Source organism: Salvia splendens, chromosome 22, assembly GCF_004379255.2.
Source record: "Salvia splendens isolate huo1 chromosome 22, SspV2, whole genome shotgun sequence".
Lineage (NCBI taxonomy): Eukaryota > Viridiplantae > Streptophyta > Magnoliopsida > Lamiales > Lamiaceae > Salvia > Salvia splendens.
Window position 1 is genome coordinate 18,010,517 of NC_056053.1, and position 26,079 is coordinate 18,036,595.

Below are 26,079 nucleotides of genomic sequence, written 5' to 3' on the forward strand. Positions count from 1 at the left end.
AGGTCCCCGCTGGACCCCGACCCATAACGGGAGACAAAAGGTCCCCGATGGACCCCGACGGGTCCATGGTGTATCCCGTCGTGTAGCGTGTCCAGGTGCGTCGTGTCTCTTCAGCTCCCACTGGCTAGTGCACCAGTCAATAACCCCCGGCGGTTACAGTCAAGCCATCATGGCACACATAATGGCTGTTGACTCCATCAATGCCCTACAGGTGGACTTGGCCTATAAATAGCCATGCATCCATTGCATTCTATACAGAACATACTCAAGCATTTTGCATACACGCTCTCTCCCTCTCTGCATAAACTTCCCGTCGAAGCTCTGCCCCCGCCTCACTCCCGTTCGCTGGAGCTCTGTTGCTAGCGGTGCTGCTACTCCAGAGACGAAGCCGTTTTATCTTTGGGGACGACACGCCAAACCGAGAGCACTACCGGGGCGTATCTCGTCTTGCGGAAAGAGGACTCCTCGACTCGGCTTACCACTCTCCACAAGTTTTCCGTGTATTTTGTTCAGTTATTTTCCGTGTAATTTTCTTTATTTTCCATTGTAATTTCGCCCGGCAAGTTGTACCTCGATTTTCACAACAATCGCAAGACGAGATATTCTTGCCACTAAAGGACTTTACACACACCTACTGAACTTAATCAACACCTTTGCTTGGAGATGTCGACTGACCCGTCTACCGCCGCTGCCACCGTTCCATCCACGGTGTCCCCCGTCGCTCCCGTCACCACGACGTCGGACATAACGATGATTCCGACTCCTGGCTTCTCAACCTCTTCATCAACAGCCCCTTGGGTGTTTGACAACCCATTTGGGACGGTTTCTGGATTCACCTCGAGTGGGTCGGTCGGTTCCACTTTCAGTGGTTCCATTGGATCCTTCATTGGGTCAAGTGTCGTGGCCTTCGGGCACGGCACGGGTGCTGGACCCTCCGGGGTCGGCACGGGTGCTAGCTCCTTCGGGGGCAGCACGGGTGCTGGATCCTTCGGGGTCGGCACGAGTGCTGGATCTTTCGGGGTCGGTACAAATGCGGGGGCCTCCATGCTCCACGCAAATATGGGGGGTACTGTGACCCAACCAATGGTTAGCTCCTACGGGGGCAACGGACTTGGTCCCTTCCATGGGACAACCTCGGCACCGATGGCACCAAGGATGATGCCACCCGTCGAGAAGCCGTCGAAGTTCACTGGAACAGACTTCAAGAGATGGCATCAGAAAATGTTGTTCTACCTAACAACGTTGGGCGTCGTGAACTTCCGCAAGGAGAACGAGCCAACCCCGCCAAGCGAGGACGAGGCACGTGTCGAGATATACGTCGAGTATGACGCTTGGCACAAAGGAGACTATCTTTGTAAAAACTTTATTTTAAGTGCTTTAGATGATAGTCTCTATAACGTGTATTGCACTGTTCCCACATCAAAACAAGTGTGGGAAATGCTAGATAAGAAGTACCGTAGTGATGATGCGGGTACTAAAAAATTTGTAATAGCCAAGTACTTGGACTACAAAATGGTCGACTCCCGACCAATCATGGACCAAGTGCAAGAGTTCCAGCTCATCATCCACGACCTCGCCGCCGAGGGAATGGCCCTGCCCGAAGCTTTCACGGCGGGCACGGTCATTGAAAAACTTCCACCCGGCTGGAAGGACTTCAAGAGCTACCTTAAGCACAAGCGAAAGGAGATGAATCTTGAAGACTTGATCGTGAAGCTGCGCATCGAGTCAGACGTGCGCAAACGCGATGGTTTGGCTAAGGGCCATGGCCCACCTGTTGCTAAGGCCAATCTGTTGGAGCGGGGCGGTCCCTCCAACAAACGCTCCCGTCCAATTGCAAAGGACAAGGGCAAGAAGAAGCAGCCGACGAGGAAGGTTGAAGGCAACTGCTACAATTGTGGCAAACCTGGCCACTTTTCCAAAGACTGCCGCAAGCCGAAGAAGAAGCCGGCTGCCCACGTTGTTGAAAAAGAGTTCAAGGACTGGGATGAAAGTGACCTTGTTGCTGTGGTCACGGAAGAAGTCAACCTTGTTGATAACAAAGGTGGCTGGTACATCGACACTGGAGCTACTGCCCACGTCTGTGCCGATAAGAGCAAGTTCGCCTCCTACACCGCTGTTGAAGGGAGGAAGATCAACATGGGGAATCAAGCCTCGTCTCAAGTCCTTGGCATTGGAGACGTGATCCTCATGATGACGTCCGGCGTCACCATTACTTTGAAGGATGTGCTGCACGTCCCGGACATCCGGAAGAACCTAGTGTCAGGATCAATACTAGTGAATAAGGGGTTTAAACTTGTATTTGAATCTGATAGGTTTTCTTTGTACAAGTTTGGAAAGTCGCTCGGAAAAGGTTTTGTAACCGACGGACTTTTCAAGCTTAGTGTAGCTACACGCCATGTCCCTAAGCCGTTGGCTAATAATAAGAATGCATCTACTTCTTCTTACTTGGCTGAGTGTTCTAACTTGTGGCACAATAGATTGGGACATATAAATCAAAATGCCATTAAAAGATTAGTAAGTTTAGATTTACTAAAGGCAAATGAAGTAGAAACTCAAAACAAATGTGAAACTTGTCTTGAGGCGAAAATGACTAAGTTACCGTTTCATTCGGTTGAACAGAACATGAAACCCCTTGAATTAATTCACACGGACGTATGTGACTTAAAATTGGTGCAAACGAGAGGTGGTAAAAAATACTTTATCACATTCATAGATGATTGCACGAGATATTGTTATGTCTATCTTTTAAGAAGTAAAGACGAAGCAATAGAAGCGTTCAAAAATTATAAGAACGAAGTCGAGAATCAACTTGGATGTAAAATCAAAATGATTCGAAGTGATAGAGGAGGTGAATACGTAGCCCCGTTTGAGGAATTATGCAACGCAAGTGGTATAATTCACCAAACGACTGCACCATATTCACCATAGTCTAATGGTGTAGCAGAACGCAAGAATCGAACTCTCAAAGAGATGATGAATGCGTTACTGATCAGTTCGGGGATGCCCCAGAACATGTGGGGGAAAGCTGTTTTGACAGCCAACTACATTCTAAACAAAATCCCACTCAAAGGTAAGGACGTTACTCCTTATGAGTTGTGGAAGGGAAGGAAGCCATCCTACAAATACCTCAAAGTGTGGGGGTGTTTGGCTAAGGTGATGGTTCCTCCGCCCAAAGAAGTTACAATCGGTCCTAAAACGGTTGATTGCATCTTTATTGGGTATGCACTTAATAGTAGTGCATATCGATTTGTTGTCCACAAGTCTGAAATATCGACTGTGACCGTGGGAACAACAATCGAGTCAAGAAATGCTGTATTTCTTGAAAACATATTTCCTCGCAAAGACAAGGAAAATATTGTACCCAATTCTGAGACGAGAATTGAGGATGAAGCCACTAGTTCTAAATCAGCGGATGAAGAGCCAGAATCGCGCAAGCGAACAAGGCCTGATCCAAACGATGCGGTACCAAGACGTGGTAGCAGGGTCAGAACACCAAAGACATTTGGTCCTGACTATATTGCATTCATGTTGGATGAAGAACCAACATCGATAAAAATAGCCTTTGCTGGCCCAGACGGGTTGCATTGGAAAGAAGTTGTTCAAAGCGAAATTGATTCAATTTTGCTAAACCACACGTGGGTGTTGGTTGATCTACCTGAAGGTGCTAAACCTTTAGGATGCAAATGGGTCCTTAAAAGAAAGTTTAAGGCCGATGGAACAGTTGACAAGTATAAAGCTAGACTGGTAGTCAAAGGCTTTAAACAAAATGAAGGGTACGATTTCTTCGATACCTACTCACCTGTAACGAGGATTACATCAATACGAGTGCTTCTCGCGATTGTTGCTGTACACAATCTTGAGATTCACCAAATGGATGTTAAGACTGCGTTTCTAAATGGTGACCTTGAAGATGAAATCTATATGGAACAACCTGAAGGTTTTGTAGTACCTGGACAAGAGAAAAAGGTATGCAAACTGGTTAAATCCCTCTATGGATTGAAACAAGCGCCGTTGCAGTGGCACTTGAAATTTGATAACGTGATGTTATCAAATGGATTTAAAATCAACGAATGTGACAAATGTGTCTACATTAAGAACACTGATAATGGATATGTTATAGTGTGTCTCTATGTTGATGATATGTTAATCATGGGTAGTAACACCCAAGTGAATAACGAAACGAAAGCCATGTTAAAGAGAAACTTTGACATGAAGGATATGGGTCTAGCCGATGTAATCCTTGGAATGAAATTTCTAAGAACATCCGAAGGAATCACCTTAACACAATCTCATTATGTTGAGAAAGTATTAAAGAGGTTCAACGCCTATGATGGCATCCCGGCTAAGACGCCTATAGAGCTCAATGTTCACTTGAGCAAGAACAGGGGTGAGCCCGTTGCACAAGAGGATTATGCATGGGTCATTGGATGCATTATGTATCTTACTAATTGCACTCGACCCGACATTGCTTGCGCCGTGAACAAGTTGAGCCGTTATACGAGCAATCCAAGCAAAGAGCATTGGAAAGCTCTTGTAAGAGTTTTGAGATATCTCAAGTATACTCAAAATCATGGGCTACATTTTTCGAGATACCCCCCGGTACTTGAAGGGTACTGTGATGCAAATTGGATATCCGATAACAAAGACTCACTTTCAACAAGTGGATATGTCTTTACTATTGGGGGTGGTGCTGTCTCGTGGAAATCCACGAAACAGACATGTATAGCCCGATCTACCATGGAATCTGAATTCATAGCTTTAGATAAAGCCGCGGAAGAAGCCGAATGGCTTAAAAACTTCCTTGAAGATATTCCATGTTGGTCAAAGCCCGTGCCTCCAGTGTTAATTCACTGTGATAGCCAAGCAGCTATTGGGAGGGCAAACAGTGGCTTGTACAACGGTAAGTCTAGACACATTCGTCGACGACATAATACCGTGAGACATTTGATCACAACAGGGGTGATTACAATTGACTACGTGGAGTCATTGGATAATCTAGCGGATCCGCTAACCAAAGGGTTAAATCGTGATCAAATGAATAAATTGCTAGAGGGAATGGGTTTGAAATCCACAAACTAAAGAATTGTCATAGTGGTAACCCAACCATGATGACTGGAGATCCCAAGAACTTGGTTCAATGGGAAAACTAAGCTATGAGAGTTCGTGTGAAACACTCATCTATATCTATTCCCTAGAAGAGCAATAGAGTGTTGAAAAACTTGCCTAGTGGTGAGGTTAAGTCTATGACTTTTAATGATCCCTAAAGGATCTCGTTGAGATGAAGTTCTCAAGGAGACCGAGTATGGCAAGATACTTAACGAGGAATCACCTATGTAAGTGTGAAGTGGGGCCGCTTCAAACAATACACTTATGAATCCAAAGTGGTGTCCAAGGCCTGAAATGGACACAAAACGTGAGAACGGATGAGGTTGAGGTGTTTAAGTGTTAACATCATTGTCTCGGTGCACGCTGTGGAGGAATAGTTCAAAGCATCGCGCTACTAGTCCGCCTGTGTATCCGATAGTGTTGACTATGGAGGGTTCAAAGCCAAAAACTACCTATTTTTATGCTTACATACCTCTTGAGGGTTGAGCTTGTGTCTGCATACATATGCATTTGGGCAATTTCCACTCATGTGGGGGATTGTTGGAATCGTGCTTGGTCAAAGGATTTTTGACTAATAATAAATGGTGTAAGACATTTAATTTTGTGAAATTAAATGCAATAGCATCGATCTACGTTCCGAGTAGATGACCGTAGTATATTCACTTTCTCAAATCCGATTCCCTGTGAGTGAGAAATAATATATTAAAGTTGGTCACAATAAAGCTAGAAATGAGCTATGTGAAAAGACTAAGGGATTAAATAACTAGGTGTTAATTATCCCACATCGGGGATGATAAACTTCTTTGATGAAGTATTTAATCAGATGAATTATCATGTGTAATAATTATCGTGGAATAAGACGGGTGACAGAGCCCACACGCGCGCACACGCGCGCGCCGCCCGCCCGCGAGCCGCAAGCCGCGCACCGCGCACCGTGACCCGTGTCCCGTGACCCGTGACCCGTGTCCAGTGTCCCGTGTCCCGTGACCCGTGCCCGTGCCCCGTGCCCCGTGCCCCGTGCCCCGTGTACCGGGTGCCTTGTGCCTTGTGACTTGGATCTTGGATCTTGGCAATTGGTCTTTGGGTGGTCTTTGGGCTGTTCTTTGGAGCTGGTCGTTGAGCGTGGTTCATGCCCCGCTTGTTCTTTTTAGACCAACCCAAACTCCACGCTATCCCCGACGGGTCTGGTCCACGTCATGGTCCCGCTGGACCCCGACGCATGACGGGAGACAAAAGGTTCCCGCTGGACCCCGACTTACAACGGGAGACATAAGGTCCCCGCTGGACCCCGACGCACAACGGGAGTCAAAAGGTCCCCGCTGGACCCCGACCCATAACGGGAGACAAAAGGTCCCCGATGGACCCCGACGGGTCCATGGTGTATCCCGTCGTGTAGCGTGTCCAGGTGCGTCGTGTCTCTTCAGCTCCTACTGGCTAGTGCACCAGTCAATAACCCCCGGCGGTTACAATCAAGCCATCATGGCACACATAATGGCTGTTGACTCCATCAATGCCCTGCAGGTGGACTTGGCCTATAAATAGCCATGCATCCATTGCATTCTATACAAAACATACTCAAGCATTTTGCATACACGCTCTCTCCCTCTCTGCATAAACTTCCCGTCGAAGCTCTGCCCCCGCCTCACTCCCGTTCGCTGGAGCTCTGTTGCTAGCGGTGCTGCTACTCCAGAGACGAAGCCGTTTTATCTTTGGGGACGACACGCCAAACCGAGAGCACTACCGAGACGTATCTCGTCTTGCGGAAAGAGGACTCCTCGACTCGGCTTACCACTCTCCACAAGTTTTCCGTGTATTTTGTTCAGTTATTTTCCATGTAATTTCCTTTATTTTCCATTGTAATTTCGCCCGGCAAGTTGTACCTCGATTTTCACAACAATACATTCTCAAAAACACTCACAGAAATGTAGTACTGTAGAAAGTATTCTACTTTAGAAACAAAGTCAGGTAATTTCTGAGATTTAAGACAAATGAGTAAAGCTCTACTATTCCGTCGTACAGTCATCATCCCACAACCAATTTTTTCGACAAAAACTTTATAAAATAGTCATATTCAAGTTTGTTTTAAAGAAAAAATATTTTGCAAAATCTATATCAAAACTTGACTACAAATAAGAATATATTATTTAATTCTTAAAACCCTATTAATATCAAAGGAACATATGCAATCACACTACAATCAATGGAGTTTCCACTATATATTACTGATAGGGTGTCCACAATAGGGCTTCTGCACTAGGACACGACTGGCCGCGGCTCCCTATAGCTACGGAAACGGATGGGGGGGGGTGGACATGGGCGGGCCGACTACTCGGCCTGGACGCGCCTTCCTACCTGGCGCCGCGGTGCTGCCCGCGGCCCCTATTGCACAGCGCCGGAAACTTTTTATTTTATTTTTTTCAATTTTTTTTATAAATACTACTCCCTCCGTCCCTGATAATTCGTCACCATTTGAACTGACACGGGTTTTAAGAAATATAACAGAAAGTGGTTGAAAAAGTTGGTGGCACGTGGGTCCTACTTTTATATATTAGTTTTATAATAAATTGTGAGTGAATGAGTTGGTGGAATGTAGGATCCATTACCAAAAATGGTAAAAGTGAAAGGTGACAAATTTTTAGGGACGGACCAAAAAAAAGAAATAAGTGATAAATATTCAGGAACAGAGGGAGTACATATTACTCATTTTCACCTCACACACATTTAACACTCTAATTTTCACTCTCTATATTTTTGTTGTATCAATATGCAAGGTGGAGATGGTGATTCCCCTGGCTAAGGCGACTCGGGATACGATAACTATTAATTATGCATTTTTTATAATTATTATAGTCCGATAATTTTTATTCTAATTGAATTACAATATAACAACAATTGATAAAATAATTAGATTTGTAGTTATGGCTTGCCCCTATTGGGCTGGATAAGTTTTTTTGTATTTGTGACTTGGTGTTGGACTTAGCCAAACTACTATGGACACTTTTAATGTGACATGTATGCGCCAAAATCCTCGTCAAATATAAGGACGGATTGGGCGTCGAAAAATTTACCGCGGACTCTATACACAGTATTACTAAAACTTTCGACAAAAGTCCTTTGATATTATTTTAGTATTGTAATTAAATTTCTTACTTATTCTATTGGGCTTCTCATTTTGAAAAAATCATACAAATCTACTATATTCATAGTTTCTTGCCATTGTCGACTCAGAGAGTGTCCGATGGCTTTTAATTGGGCTTTTTCCCTTAAATGACTAAATAATCTCATACACAATTTAATCACACTTTATTTGTTTCTGATAAGGGATATTGATTGCACTAGAATATATACTACACTTATATATTGTAATTTTACTTGTATTATTCTCTATGGCACAGTAAAATTATTTGAACTTGTTTAACACTATTTTTAAAATATTTTTAAACTAAGTTACTCTTCGGTAATAAAAATTAAATATATTGGATTGTTAAGAACTTATGTCATGATATGTAATACAGAGTACATTTATTTAATATATAGAAATATGATTTACACTGTAATAGATATTCTGTGTGCAATCAAACACAACTAAGATAATTGTTGTCTACATGCGTGTATATCATTTTGATACCGGAATAATTAATAGTACATAGTTCAATCATAGAAATTTAGGAAATCTCTGATTGAACATACATATTATTCTATAGTATAATCAAAGAATGAATTTACAGACATTTTGAATTCTTTACATACTTCTCTACAATAGAAAAATATTATTCCCTCTATCCCTTAAAAAATAAATAATTTTATGTTTGTTCCTTAAAACTTTCTAAAATGAGATATATTTGAAATCACTAAACACTACCAATAATGTGGACTATACTATCCACTATAAATTCACTATATTTTCTTTTTCATTTCTCTTACTTTACCAATTATATAAAAAATCATACATCTTCAAAAGTTTATATTTTTAAAAAACGTATATATTAATTGCATCATAGACCCTTGCTGTTAAAGTTCTACATTAATTAATGAAAATTAAATTTAAATAATAATCAAATCCATTTGGCTCTTTTATGTGTTTATTATAATCAGAACATAGACACGTATTTTTCCTACAAAAAAAGAGGTAGGGAAGCCAAAGAAAATAAAAAATAAAACGGCATTACTTTATGACATGATGCTCATGGCATGATGATCTCATCAATAACATGCTTAATTCGAATATGAGGCTTTATATTTTTTTGACAAAATAAGCAAGTAAATGCATCACTTGTCAATTTTCACGAATACAAGCACGAGACTTTGAAAATATACTTGTTCAAGTTTAGTTCGAAAATGACAATTGGATCAAATTAGTTATAAGTCTCTCAGAAGAAAAGCTCATTTTATTGTTTCAGTATGTAACTTTTATGGTACTTTTTTACTTTGACAAATAAAATCATCTTTGATTTGGTTGTGACTTATATATGAACTCGTGATCGTACAAAATCTGAAACCAATACTCCATCTATCCTATGTTATTTGAGTCATTTCTTTTTATACACTTATTTTAAAAAAATAATAATAAATAATTAAAGTAATAAAGAGATCAATACAAACAAGAAGACTATTCTCTACATTATTCTTTCTTTTAGTATTAATTAGTTTCAATACCTAAACGCGATATTGATCTTTATAAATTGTTTGACCAAACTAAGTAATTGACCTAATAAATATGCGTCAAATTCATATAATTCGGCTCTATAAAATTTTAAATACATAATTTATTTAATCGTGTAACAAAACCAATGGCCTCTTGAAGGAACGCATTTATTAAAATTTCATTGATTGAAGAAATATTATGAATATTATGGTCAATAATATGCTATCTATACTTGCATACTAGTAAATTAAAGGTTTCTAGAGCGCGTTAAATACTTTTGAACTTATTGATTATTCTATTTTTAAAAAAAATTATATATAGTAGCATTAATTAGACAAAGTAAACGCCAACAAAATGACAAATAAAACAGGGGCTATCCAGAGTTAACCCAATATTTGAATCTATCCACGTTATCATTGAATTGGTTCAGGTCGAAAATTTTAAATTTGAGGGATAGAAAAGATAAATTAGATGAATGTGTGCTAGTAAAAAATTGAGAGAAACAAATCACAATATTTAAAAAATTAATATCGTTTGCTAGGGAACACACATGTTACATCTTGCTTTTCATTTGTGTTATCAATGCCCATGACGCATAATATCTTATCAAATCATTGTATGGGAAATAGAAAAACTATTAATAAGAAGGCAACAGTAAAATACTTATACAATGATCTTTTATCCCCTTTTTAGTGTTCAAATAATCAAATTTCAGTTTTTTAGTTTAATTTTGTTACTAATATTAAATATAGTTGAGTAAATTGTAAAACCAACAGGGGTATTGAATTTATTTAATTAGTCAATAAATTATTAATAGGATTATTAATTCATTCCATAAATATCCATGTGTATTTTTAATAGTAAATTTTTAGTAATAAATATAATTGGGGTATGTATTAATAATTTTCATTTTGTAACAAACAGTATAAAAAATACTATAAATGTATGTGGATGGGACATGGAGGATCTGAATCATGAGATACATAAGATACATATACATTGGACAAATAAGGAGAAATTAAATAAGCAAGAAAGAGAGAAACGAAACTAGTTACTCAAATAAACAGGGTTTATCCAATTTTGACAAAACACAAGATTAACTAGTTAAACAATTTTTCTCAATCTTAATTAACATCAAACCCAATATAATAAAAGAATTAAAATAGAACTTACTCAATGCAGTAATTGAAGTAAAAAATAACAATAATTATTCATTGTGTAACCACAAAGTAATCCATACATTTTTAACGGGACATGCTTTTTCATAGCATAGAAAGAAAGTTGACATTTCGAGATCACATAAATGGAATGTAACCATACAATCAATCTACTCGTAAAAATCAAGAATGCTAGATTAATTTATTGGATTCATTTCACGTTTTCAAAAGTGAAGTATATTTCACATAAGTAACATTTTGAAGCAAACGTGAATTTAATATTTTAATTAATGGATCTTTATTACATAAAATGGATTGAGTAAGCAAATTTACATAGAGGAATGGAAGAGTGCTCAAAAATTCAATGAGTAGTCTTCATCCATCACCATGACTGGATATTGTAGCAAAGAAGGTTCAAAACTGGTTGCATAATCTCTCTGATCACAATCATTAATCAGCAATTCCAAACCGCTGAAATCATCGGACCACATGCTGTCCATCATGATCTCGCTGTCGAAACTCGGCAGGAAATGCGGCTCTTCCAGCACGTTTGTCGGGGAGTACGACAAAGATGAGGATGAGGAAGAGGAAGAGGAAGAAGAAGAAGAAGGTGTGGGCTCGTCGCATGAGAGTAAAATCTCATGTGGCTCTATGACCGGAATTTCGTCTACGCAGAAGTCGTTGTTGACTATTTCCGTGGGGTCGGATTTGGAGCCGTCGACGATTTCTTTTCCCTCGTTGTTCGCTGAGTCGGCCGGATTGATCACTTCTTCAACTTTGTTCGCTTCCTCGGGCGGTGGCAGAGGCTTGTGGGTGAGGGGGTCAATTCCCATTTTCCGCAACTTCTTTTTAACGTGAGTGTTCCAGTGATTCTTGATCTCGTTGTCTGTTCTGCCCGGGAGATGAGAAGCAATCTTGGACCATCTGCATATTTATTTTTCAGATTAAATATTTAAATTAAAGGAAAGATTTTGGCTGGCAAGTTGGACTAAAGTGGCAAAATGATGGTGGATTTGTATTCATCAAATGTCTGCCACACACTTTGGTAATGAATTGGTGAAAGGAATATTCTATTCAATTTTACACATCAGTGGACTGAGAAGTTGAATTTATGTATAACAGAATTCAACTGCTTCTAATTGGCTAGTGAACACTTTGGGGTTGGTGAAAGTATGATTGGAAAAAAAAATAAAAATTGATGAAGTAAAAGACCTGTTTCCAAGCTGGGCATGAAGATCAATAACCATCTTCTCTTCATATTCAGAAAGCAGCCCTCTTTTCACATCGGGTCTCAGATAATTAGTCCATCTCAATCTACAACTCTTACCACATCTCAGCAGCCCTACACCATCACACACAAATAAATTAGGACTCTTCCCTTCTAAGGCGAGGCCGGTTTGGTAGGGAAAATAAATAAATAAATTAATACGACGAAAAGAGGAAAAAGAACCTGCAAGCTTAGGGACAGCTCTCCAGCAACATTGGCCATTGGTAATGATAAAATTGATGAGTTTTCGGTCTTCCTCGGCAGTCCATGGCCCTTTCTTCAGACCAACCTTGTCACAGCACGGCTGCCTCCCCATACCCGAACCTCGAGAGATCACTTCTAACTATCGACAAACCTTGATTTTCAAGCACAATATTTGTTACAATGCAGCAGGAAGAATTAATATTGATTGATGAGACTGGAAACTAATTGATCACCACCACACTGCCTACTTATATATATATATAACACAAACTTCAGACAGCAAAGGTCCACCCCTAAATTAATTAAGAAAAAATAAAGAAAAAGAAATTCCAGCACTTCCCTAAACAAATGGCACGGTTTTGTATTTTTTTAAATAATAGTAATGTTTAAAATTCATGGTGAAATTATAAGTCATATATAACCCAACCTCTGTCATGTTCATGTCAACCTCCGAAAGCGCCACATCAACATACCATTCCCATTACTTAAATTTCAAGCAATAGATATCTCATACTCAACCAATTTAAACTCCTAAATTATATGGGTTTTTTTTTTGTATGTTTCAAATCTATGAAATTTGACATGTTTGTATAGTAACATAGCTTGATATCTAAGGTAAATAGTTCATATTGGATTTTGACTGAATAAGTTTAATGTGTAAAGCATGATAAACGTCTTCACTATAAAGTTTGAGATGTTTCACTTTATATATTTGAACTTTATTTGAAATGTAGTTTCCTTCGCTCCGACGTATATACATATGTATATTATAAAATGTGACGAAGTTCAATTAATTCTGAATTTACTTAGTTGTGTGTTCAATGTCCATAGAAAAAGCACTTGGCGGAAAAGGGTAATATTCTATAATATTGTGTAAGTTTAATTAATATAACATCATATTACAATATTATATATAATCGAACACACATGCAATATTTATATATGGGCACGCAAAGCAGCAAAATCATTGTCATTATTATCTTGTAGGCTAACATTATTTTACTCGCACTCTAAAATGGACCCACACCCTTATGTCCAAAGCAAAATCTGTCCAAGATTAACTAATAACCGAATATTAAAAGATAAGAAAATGCAGCTGCAGTGAAGTAATTAACAAATCAACTTTACTTCTTCATTTCTTTGAGTGAATAGCAAAGCTAGATATACTTCACATATACATGCATATATACATAAATCAATTTTATCCTCTAAATTCTCATCATACTAATATTATTCAATGTACAAACACAGGTGCAGATATCGTTAAATATCAAATAATCATGCACATATATGAGTGTTTTTATGATTACTATTAATCTAATCATAGCTGATATTTTTTGGGTTTAATTTCTTAAGACATGTGTATGAATGGCAGTATTGAGTGTCTCCGACAAGGATAATGTGGATGGATTGTTAATGAATTTTAGACCAAATAAACACAATTGATAATTAACATCAAATTTAGATTATAAATAAGTGCGAGCACAATTTATCGAACACTTTTGCGAGCAGCTAGCAAATACATGTCTGTATAAGTGAGCGCTTACCGAGCACAATTCACAAAGTTCATTATCAAATTGATGTGAAACAAAAATGTGTAGGTCAGATTGCACGTGTGGAAACTTCCACACGTGAAACAAAAAGATCGACCCATCAATTTGGGCCTAAATACCCTTAGCCTATAACCAAGATTCTTCAATTGTTCGTCCATGTTCATAAAATTAACCATGTCAAGTTTTTTTTTTGTGTTGTGAAGTGCGCTTTTGTAGATTGTGGACTCAATCAAAAGTGATATAAATGTTTTGAACCCAATTCTCATCATATTTATATTCTGAGATGGAGCCAGAAATTTATATTGAGAGGGAGAAAAATATATATAGGCATAATTGAAGAGTTTTAAGAGGGTAATTAGTGCGAAATTTAAAAAATAAAATTTATTATGTTTAACTAATATATGTGTGATGAAACTTGGGGGCATTTGGCCATGCTAGCTATAAGCTACTCCGTCCCTATTTGTTTTTTTTTTTTATGAATCAATCAATAAAATAGCAAAAGTAAACATACAAGCAATACTCGGGCATACCCGAGGGGTACAGCCAACTAGCCTAGGCTAGCGAGCTGGGGAGGGGGAAGTAACGAAAAACACACGAACTTGGGCATTCCCAAGGGCTTGTACTAAGCCAATTACAACTCCGTCCCTATTTGTATTATTATGAATTGAGACTTCCTTAATACCGAATAATTCAATAGTCATCGTCTTACTAGGCTGTTTGTTGATGATGCGAAGTCCCAAAGTGGCTCTTGCAGAGAAAGTTTACTGTAATGTCGTAGAGTTACTTCAGACACTCTAAAGCAATCATAGAACTTAGTGATGATACTCTTGAATCTCCTCCATTGTAATGCAGCCCACAAAGCAATCAAATTAGGAAAGCCTTTAGGCTGCGTTTGGAACACAGAATTGGAATTCAAATTCTAATTCAATTCCATATCCAATGTTTGGTAAAATGAAGTAATTGATATGGAATTGAATTTGAAGAATTTATGAATACACATTATATACAAAATACACACTCACACACACTTTACACAAAATACACATACTATATACACACATGCACACGCAAAATACACACTTCACACTCTACACACGCTATACACAAAATACACACACTACACACATTACAAACACATTATACACAAAGTACACACACTGCACACACCATACACAAAATACACATAATCCACACTCTACACAACATACACATATTGTACACAATATACACATACTACACACGTTGTATACACTATAAACAAAATACATTGTTCATGCACTATATAAAAAAAACACTTTACACATTGCACACTCTACACACACGTTATGCATAAAATAAACATACTACATGCACTATACACAAAATATACACACAAAACACACACTACACACATTTTACACAAAATACACACCATACATTAATAACACACTATACACACACACTATTGACAAACTGAAATTTCAAATTTGATTCAATTTTTTAGTTTTTTTGTTAGTTTAGTTAAACTTTTAGAAAATTTTAATTTTTCAATACGATTCGGTTCGAAACGAAAAAAATCTAAAAAAAGAAAAAAAAATCAAAAAATCAGATGCTTGAAATATGTGAAATGTAGTGTCTGTTGTGTGTGAAATGCGTGTAGTGTGTGAAATGTGTATAGTGTGTATAGTGTGTGAAATGTTGAAGCGTGTGAAATGTGTATAGTGTGTGTTGTGTGTGAAATGCCTGAAGTGTGTGTAGTGTGTGCCGTGTGTGAAATGTGTGTATGTGCGTAGTGTGTGAAATATGTGAAATGTTGAAGCGTGTGAAATGTGTGTAGTGTGTTGTGTGTGAAATGCATGAAATGTGTGTAGCATGTGTTGTGTGTGAAATGTGTGTAGTGCGTGAAGTGTGTGATAGTGTGTGTTGTGGATATATAGTGAATCTATCCAATTTTCTGCTTTTGATATGGAATTCAAATTGTGGAATTGGAAGATTTGGAATTACAATTCAATTCCAAATCCAAACATTTTTGTTGTATCAAACATTAGATTTGGAATGGAAGGCTCCAATTCTCATTCCACACCTCTAATTCCATGCTTGTAGAAATTGAGAAACCAAACACACATACTACGAGATTGAGCTACACACACAAAGCTCACTCGAGCAATATGAAGATATACCAACTGACATGAACATAAAATGATAGAACCATGAACATAGAATGACAAAACTATGTACATAGAATGATAGAACCAACGAGAGAAAAAAACAGAGAAATTTTATTTGAATATACTCAATCAATGATTACATTCGGTTACAGCACGCTTTTATAGCTGATCAAACAAGAAGGGAAAGAAACTAGAAAGTGCCAGCTCATCCATAACTAATTATTTAACTAACTAACTAACTGGAAAATATCTTCCAACGTTCACCAACGGCTTCCAACGGTAACTTGTTCTCGGCTTCTCACTTCGAGCTTTGTTTGATGTATTTCAACATCCCCCTTCAAGATGGAGTGTATAAGCTGTAGAAACTCATCTTGCTCAAGATCTTCTCAAAAGCAGCAGCGTCAAGAGCCTTTGTAAATATATCTGCCAGTTGCAAGTCATTCTTGACGTGCACTGGTTTGATGATTCCTTCCAAATACTTTTCCCTCACTGTATGAAAATCTATCTCTATATGTTTAGTACGTTCATGAAAAACCAGATTCACACTAATGAGCACCGCAGCTTGATTATCACAAAAGAGAGGGACTGTCTTCTCTACTTTTACTCCAAAGTCTTTTAATAGTGCAATAGCCCAAGTCACTTCACAAGTTGCTTGAGCCATTACTCGGTACTCAGCTTCGGCAGAGGATCTAGATATGGTTTGTTGCTTCTTGGATTTCCATGACACTAGTGAAGATCCAAGAAAAAGGCAGTATCCAGTCATAGAGCGTCGAGTATCTGGGCAAGCTGCCCAATCAGCATCTGAAAAAATGCTAAGTGTTGGTGTTGCTTTGCTAGAATAGAACAGCTCATGACCTGGTGTAGCTTTCAAGTATCTCAATATCCTCTCACTTGCTTCCCAATGACTGGGTTGCAAACCATCTTCTGTTGTAATTGTTTTGAAGGATCCATCGGCACAGAAGATGGTTTGCAACCAAGCAAACCTGCAACTCTCACTAAATCCATTGCATATTTTCTTTGGCAGACCATGATGCCTTTTTCACTTCTTGCTATCTCCAAACCAAGAAAATATTTGGGAGTTCCTAAGTCTTTAAACTTGAAGAACTGACTCAGAAACTCTTTGAAATCCTTCATGACCTCAGGCTTGTTAGTGGCTGCCATTAAGTCATCCACATACACTACCACTGCAAAGAATAATGAACCATCATTCTTGAAGAAGAAAGAATGGTCGGAGGCTGATTGTTGCAATCCGAATTTGGCTAGTACTTTAGTGAGCTTCAAGTACCATTGTCTTGATGCTTGCTTCAATTCATATAAGGATTTATTGAGCTTGCAGACCATTCTAGAGCCACTGTGATTGCCCTCCTCAACAAGAAGCCCCGGAGAAATATTTATATAGATCTCTTCTTTGAGATCACCATAAAGGAAAGCATTATTTATATCCAGATGATAGAGAGACCAGCCATGTATAGAAGCTAGAGCAAGGATGAATTTGACAGTAGTCAATTTTGCCACGGGTGAGAATGTGTCTAGAAAGTCAATGCCTTCTAGTTGAGTAAACCCCTTAGCCACCAAACGAGCCTTGTACCTTTCAACAGTGGCATCTGGTTTAAATTTCACTTTGAATACCCATTTACAATCTATAGGTATTTTCCCAATAGGTAGAGGAAGAATTGTCCATGTGTTGTTCTGTATGAGAGCAGATAATTCTTCTTGGATGGCTTGCTGCCACTCAGGGTATGGAGATGCTTGTTTGTAGGATTTAGGTTCAAACACAGCAGTCATGAGAATGATATATTTGAGGTGAGGAGGAGATAGTTTAGAGAGTGAGAAGTAGGCTGAAATGAGATAGGAAGATAAGGATGAGACAGAATTGCAAAGGTAGTCAGTAAGGTGGGCTGGAGATTTAGTTTGTCTACCAGCTCGTGTGATTTGAGTTTGAGGAGGTAGAGTGACATCTGTGGGAGGGGAAGTTGAAGAATTTTGTAGCATATCAGAAGTGGAAGCTGGAGAATTTTGTGCCATATCAGTAGGAATGGGAAAAACAGAAGGTGCGAGGTGATCAAAGGGAAAGGTACCTTCATGAAACACCACATTTCTGGTAATGATTTCTTGCATTGAATCAATCTCAAGAAGTTTATAGCCCTAATACCCTGAGGGATACCCCAAAAAATGCATTTAGAAGCTCTTGGTAAGAATTTGTCTCTATGGCGATTGAGAGTAGATGCATAGCATAAGCATCCAAAAACCTTGAGATGAGAGTAGGATGGAGGTTTTTGGAAAAGAGCTTGAAAAGGGGATATATTGTTGGGCAACACAGAAGATGGGGTTCTGTTTATGAGGTAAGATGATGCAAGAATGCAGTCACCCCAAAAGGTATTAGGCAAATGAGATTGAAAAAGCAAACTTCTTCCCACATTTAAAAGATGTTGGTGTTTCCTTTCCACACGAGCATTTTGTTGTGGAGTTTCCACACAAGAATGTTGTATGTCTGTACCAAAGGAAAATACAGATCTGGAAGATGAAACTCAGGTCCATTATCACACCTAATGGCTTTTATTTTTCTAGAAAACTGAGTATGTATTGTGTTGAAGAACTGTGTGAGGACATTCTTAACATCCGATTTATGTTGCATCAAAAAGGTCCATACAAATCTGGACTTATCATCAACAATGGTAAGAAAGTATGAGAAACCTTGTGAGGTACAAGGAGAGAAAGGTCCCCATATGTCACAGTGTATAAGAGTAAAAATGTCATCAGCAATAGAATCTGATGCATGGAAAGGCAGATGATTTTGTTTAGCTAAAGGACAAATCTCACATAGTGAGTGAGTTTTATTTGAGAAATGAAGAAAAGATGACATGGACTTGAGCTTATTAAAGGATAAATGGCCAAGTCTTCTATGCCATAAATCAATAGAAACAACATAGTTTATAAAAGGAAGAGAAGAAGGAGTAGAAGAACCTGAGGAAGGATCAGGCTCAACATCAAGTGTGTATAGGTTCCCCATTCTTTTACCTTTCCCAATCACAGTCCCCGGAGAAGTTTCCTGGATAGTGATGGAGTCATGAGTGAAATTAACAAAGCATGATAAAGATGAGGTAAGTGAACTGACAGAGATGAGGTTAAAAGTGAAGGTGGGAACACAGAGAACTGAATGAAGAGTGATGGTGGGAGTGAGATAAACAGAACCTATGTGTGTGACAGTAGCTGTAGCACCATTTGGTAAGTTTACAGATGCATTATCAATTGGAGATGAAGATGTAAACATAGTAATGTCACAGCACACATGATGAGTGGCACCAGTATCAAGTAGCCACAAAGGAGAGAAAAAAGTAGTACCAGTGAAAGGAATTTGTGCGGCTGAACTGATAACTGGAGAATTGTTTTGTGCGACTGAAGGAGGAGGTGGAGATGATGTTGATGGAGCTGAGATGGCAGCAAGTTGTGACTGCAGCAAAGATATTAACTGTTGACACTGATCAGAAGATGGCAAAGAAGGTGATGAAGGTGTAGAGATAGCCTTATCAGTGTTTTCAGGTAAGTAATCATCCACATAGTTTACTGATTTTGTAGGCAAAAACTTTCCTCGACCTCTTCCATAACTATGAGGAAAACCATGCAAAGAAAAACATCTATCCACAGTATGATTATTTCTTCCATAGTGAGAACGTTGCAGCCTGCCTCGGCCATAGTTCATAGAAGCTGCATTGGCATATGGTTGCTCACTTGCTGTAATTGAAGTAGATGATGGTAGACAACCTTCAATACTCTTTTGTCTTTCATCTTGAACAACCATGGAAAAAACCTTGGAGAGTGAGGGTAATGGAACAATAGAGAGAATGCTGGATCTGATCTGAGAGAACGATGGATTCAGACCTATGAGGAACTGCATTGTGCAGTCATCCTCCTGATACTTGTGCCATTTCAGAGCACTGTCACAACGACAGGTAGTGCAAGTGCACCAAGCAAGAGGCTGAGAGTGTTTAAACTCATCCCAAACAATTCTGAGATTTGTGAAATAAGAATTCACATCTGAGTTACCTTGAGTGAGAAACATAAGTTGTTGTTTCAGCTGATAGGATCTGGCAGAGTCGATTTGAGAGAATCGATCACGAAGATCTAACCAAAGCTCATGAGCATCTTCAATATACATTATACTCGAACAGATCTGAGGAGAAACCGAATTTCGCAGCCATGAAATCACCATGCTGTTGCATCTAATCCATTAAGGAGATAGGAGATCATCAATTGGTGGTCGTGGAAGCGATCCATTGACAAACGCAAGCTTGTTCTTAGCGATCAAGGCTGTGACGACGGATCTACTCCAATTGATGTAGTTAGAACCGATTAACAAGTAAGGAACAAGCTGGAGACTTGGATTATCACTAGCATGAAGATAGTACGGACTTGTGTTATCTTCAACCGGAACAATTACATCACCATCGCGATTTCCTCGAATAGGACGAGCCATCGAGTGAAATGAAAGATAAGCGAAGCGGAATTATGGAATAACTGCTGATACCATGTAGAAATTGAGAAACCAAACACACATACTACGAGATTGAGCTACACACACAAAGCTCACTCGAGCAATATGAACCAACTGACATGAACATAAAATGATAGAACCATGAACATAGAATGATAAAACTATGTACATAAAATGATAGAACCAACGAGAGAAAAAAACAGAGAAATTTTATTTGAATATACTCAATCAATGATTACATTCGGTTACAACACGCTTTTATAGTTGATCAAACAAGAAGGGAAAGAAACTAGAAAGTGCCAGCTCATCCATAACTAATTATTTAACTAACTAACTAACTGGAAAATATCTTCCAACGGTCACCAACGGCTTCCAACGGTAACTTGTTCTCGGCTTCTCACTTCGAGCTTTGTTTGATGTATTTCAACAATGCTCTCAAACACACCCTTAATGCTATTGATTTACCTGTCTTATACAATTTTTTTGTAATTCTATAATTATCATCGTTTTCTCCTAAATATGACTCAAATACTCTCAAGATGAGAAATCAATGTTAGTGATGATGCATGGTTAAACCTTAACCGTCACTTCTGTCTGAAATTAGATCAACAGTTCTAGTTTTTGAACCATAATTATCTCTCGTGAATTGAATATAACCAAGTATCAGCTTAAGACTTTTTTAAAACCATAACCAGTGGTTAAAAGCGATTTTGGTCAAAATAAAAAAAAAATAGGAAATTCGTGGAAACAAGTGAAAATCAAACAAAACAAAAATTGCTTGTTCGTGATTTTTGATTATGGCCACAACCGGCGGTTCCGAAACAAAACTAGCGGCTCTTAAACTAGCGGCTCTTAAACTAGCGGCATTTATTTCTATCTAACCAAGCTGATTGAGTGAGAAGACAAATGTGGGCCCTATTAACTAAGACCCGGTGTTTTTTTTTTGTGAAAAAATAAGACCCGGTTCTAATTTCATAAATTAAACAGGGATAAACAAAATTGATGTTAACAGTAAAGTAAAAAAAAAAAGTTGAAAACCAATCATCTTAAAGTAAACGACTTAGGCTTGAGAAAATGTGGCTCTAGCTCAGTGTGAAAATGTGACTCTATGTTTGCACTGTTGATAGATTCCTTAATTCATAATTGACGAGTGACACTCACTCTATTATTCCATTTCTCCTATGAAATTGAGTTTTTCCTTTTATAAGTGCCCTTATTTAATTTAGGCCTTACACTCACTAATATTTATTTATTTTTGTATTATTTTTGAATTTTTATAACTTTATGATTTGTCATTCAAATTTTGAAAGGGACATGACAAATCAAAATTTGATCAAACTTTATAATTTTTTAGGCAATTAACCCTAGCAAGTTTACATTTTTTTACCTCTTGTTGAGCTAAAGACTTCAGGTCATATCATAGTAGAAATTTTGCATGTGAACATAACTTAATCTGCACGACTTTATTGCCATGCACAAACAAACCAATACTCATTTTTCCAAAAAAAAAAATCTAGCTTGCTATTTACACAATATGATTTGTAATACATATTCCGATGGCATAAAAACAAGTTGGATAAGATGTTTAAGTCATCAATTGAGGGGCTTCACCTCATATTGGCGTAATTATTAATTAAACTAAGCAAAATTAAAGAACGACAGATAAAACGTTATTTTATCATTATAGTTAGGTCCAATTTCCGTGTAAACCATCGGATATACAAATTTATGTTTAGTAACATCTCCGAGTATACCACATAGATGGAAATTACAATTTACCTTTTAAAACAACATTGCCATTTTTACTATTATTACCACTGCTACTTAAGATATATCGTTGGAATAACATATATTAATAAAATAGTCACGGGGAAAAACCTAATGTTAATTCAAACGTCACCATTTTCAACAAATAAGGTTCGAGACCGTAAAATAATGTGTGTTACTGATTACTTGTTTCAAACATTTCCAATATTTTGAATCGTAGATGTATATAACAATAACATTAATTTCACATATCCAATAAAGTAATGATCAATGAATTTCTAATATTGAGAGAGAGTTGTTAAAGGTGAGATAATAATGTGATGCATAATTAAAACTAAATTCCAACCAATGAATTTAAAGATGGAAATCTGTGATTCAACAAAACTGACATTCGTTACAACTTCATTATAACATCACTTACATATTCTTGGTTTCGATAACTTATTATTATATGATTATCCATTTAGAATTAAATTATATAATTAGTTTAGTTAGATGAGATGGACATAACTTATTAACATATGATTATTCATTTATTTAGTATCATAATTAAAGATAATACATATTCAATCATAAGATATAATTTTTTAAACCAACAAAATGATAAAATTGTCCAATTTTATAACTGTTGCAAAAAAATCGGCGCAGTCACATATTACTGGTGTTGATCAATATCATCAAATTGAAAATGATATATAGTACTGTTAAATCTTAAATGTCTAATGTTTTTCAGACCACAAAAGATCGTATTTCCGACTAACAATTGTATCATTTTTCACCACAAAAAGTATCATGTTTTCCCACAAACAATATCATGTTTCGCAGAGTGCACCATCACTATCAATATTTAGAGTTAATACTATTAAACAAAAAAATATTAGTCGATTTCCATATAATGCACATTAAGTCATAACCTCATTATTTCTTATTCGTTATATATTTATTCCACATGTATCTATAATTTTTTATACTCATTCATGCTTTCAGATTATCATTTTTATTAATAAACAATACCAGTGTTAATAACAAATACAATACCATGTTTCCCAATAACATTATTATGTTTCCTCGCAAAAAATTACAGTATTATTTTTAATTTCTTCACTTAATATAATACTCCATACAATAAGGATTTCATAAAAAAATTGTCTTAAATTTACCTTTAATTTACTTTTTTGTATATAAATAAATAAAATTAAATAGTAACATAAAATTTTAAATACTTGAGTCATTTTAGGCCCTTAATTAATACTCCTATGATAACTTACTACTCAATCTCATCCATACAGAATTGACGCTGTTATCAAATCAATTTCCTCACAACCCAACAAAATAATTTCTCTCTCCTAAAGTAACTGAAATTTATAAACCACACATACTTTTTTTAATTTAAATTATATTCTTATTTAAAATTATTTCTATTGGAATGCTTTGGGGCCGAGAATAGAAAAACTAATTATGAACAGCAATAAAATATTTAGGATAAAAGGCCGTCAGATCATAGTAGAAGAGAGGGTATCCCTGTCGATTATGACAACGGCAAAAATGTAGTGGAACTCTGTGATGGATCCAAGAAAAATGTATCCTATTTTCTTATTAATGATTATTAGAATAGTATAATAGCATAGTTGAGGTTGGCAAATATACTATGTCTCTACCATAGGTCCATACACCAAAAAAGGAAAATTAGGTATGAACATGAGAAGGGAAAAAAGTTAATCCGGATTAGCTTTTGACTAAAGCTACTTTTACATATTATAAGGGTGTCCACTGTAAGGCGGACACGCCCAATAGCCCCGCTCCAGTTTTTGTCCATAGCCCTAATTTTGTTGTCCATAGCCTCAAAATTCTATTTCCGCCACTATAGTGGACAGCTCCAATAGCCCCCAAATTTTATAATCAATTTTCATTTTTAAATATTTTTTAGTTTCAATCAAGTGTAATTTAAATAATCGCAGTGTAAATAACTAGAATACGAGGTAATTAGGGCCGAATATTCGTTGTATTGCAAACCGGTAAAATTATACAACGAATAATTAAAATAAAATACAACAACAAAACTCCGGCACCGTCAGTTTCCCCTGCGTATGGCCGCGGCAGGTGAAGCGCGTCTAGGTTGGGTCGGTAATCTCCAAAAGCGGAACGACTCAGATTCCGATGTAAAGGGGGCGGCGTTGGTGAGGATCTCCACGACTGAGATGGAGGAAGGGGTGGACTCGATGCCCACGGTGGTGGAGATTGATTCCAACTCCAAGGCTGTGACGGAGCCGCATATCCGCCAAATCCCGACGGCTGAGAAGCATATCCACCAAATCCCGATGGCGGCGAATGATGGGCCGACGACTGAGATGGATTGCTGTCATATCCCGATTCCTCAGTGTCGAGTGATTCGTCGTCTGCTCGGTGCATTTTGTAGAGAGTGTTTTTGTAGAAAGTGGGTGTATGGATTTTGTGAAAATGGGAGTGGGGGAGGAGGGAGAGTGGTATTTATATAGAGGAAAAAACGAAAAAAAAAATTCAAAAAATCCGGCTATAGCCGCGGCGGATATCCGCCACTATAATAGCCGCGCCTATACACCTTACGCCGCGTCCTCGCCCCACTCGCGGCGAAGCCTCGTCCGCCGCCCTCCCCCCCACCAGCCGCATCCACCCTCGCGGCGGACACCCCTCCCACTATAATAGCCGCGCCTACCGCCCCCTTCGCGGCGTCCGCCGCGTCCACTCTATAGTGGACGCTCTAAGGTTTATTTAATATAAAGCGATATGTGTGATTGATATTATATAGAGTAGTAATTAATAGAATACGTAAAATTTGTTGATAACACTCAAGAAGCACTTTCTACTGCTATAATTGAATAAATGTATTGAATTGATGTACAAGATTGAAATTAAATTATTAAATATTTATATTTAAAATAATGGTGAAAGCAAGGTGTTATATATATAAAAATGTTCCTTTATTTAACGTAAAATTTGTTGATAACACTCAAGAAGCACTTTCTACTGCTATAATTGAATAAATGTATTGAATTGATGTACAAGATTGAAATTAAATTATTAAATATTTATATTTAAAATAATGGTGAAAGCAAGGTGTTATATATATAAAAATGTTCCTTTATTTAGGATGGTGGAGATGAGCATGCTTAGACACTGGGGCGGTGGCGGAATCACAGCATCCATGTCTCTAATTATCCTATTGGCTCCTTCAAGTGGCCCCCTTTTATGCTCTTTATATTTTATTAATCATCATTGATTTTATAAATACATAAAAATTTAAAGATAATTTAAGGTGAAAGTAAACTTCAAATTTTTGATTTCAGACATTAATCATTTTATTGTTCGGTCAATTCATATACAGTTTAAATTAACTTAAATGTCAGTTTGATATGGAGATAATTTATATGACAAAAAATTATCTAAAATGTGTGTTTCTATAATATTTTGTTTATTTGTGTTTTCTATCAAACTGTGTAAAGGAGTTGAGGTTACGCTTATGTATGGTTAAGAATCTAAGTACTCTAATTACTTTTTCTTCTCCGTTGAGTAGTGTTAAAAATATATAGGCTTCCATCTTAAAATTTATTTTTAGATAGGTATAATGGAGTGCTTGTAATAATTTATTTCTTTTACTAGTAGATAATACATACTTTACATGATATGGGGTATATGTTTTGAGGGAAGTTTTGTTTAGCACTTGTATATCTATCATTTAAATCTATAGGTATGACACAATAAATA

General features: G+C 37.4%; 1 protein-coding gene across 1 annotated transcript; it reads right to left on the reverse strand.

Moving 5' to 3' along the window:
- Positions 1 to 11,164: 11,164 nt before the first annotated feature.
- LOC121788109 (transcription factor MYB20-like) lies at positions 11,165 to 12,743 on the reverse strand. The gene is made up of 3 exons (XM_042186985.1): positions 12,359 to 12,743; positions 12,121 to 12,250; positions 11,165 to 11,832 (listed from the first exon to the last, which is right to left on the reverse strand). Exons 1-3 carry the CDS (start codon positions 12,489 to 12,491, stop codon positions 11,262 to 11,264), a joined length of 834 nt encoding a protein of 277 aa, XP_042042919.1. The 5' UTR covers positions 12,492 to 12,743; the 3' UTR covers positions 11,165 to 11,261.
- Positions 12,744 to 26,079: the final 13,336 nt, after the last annotated feature.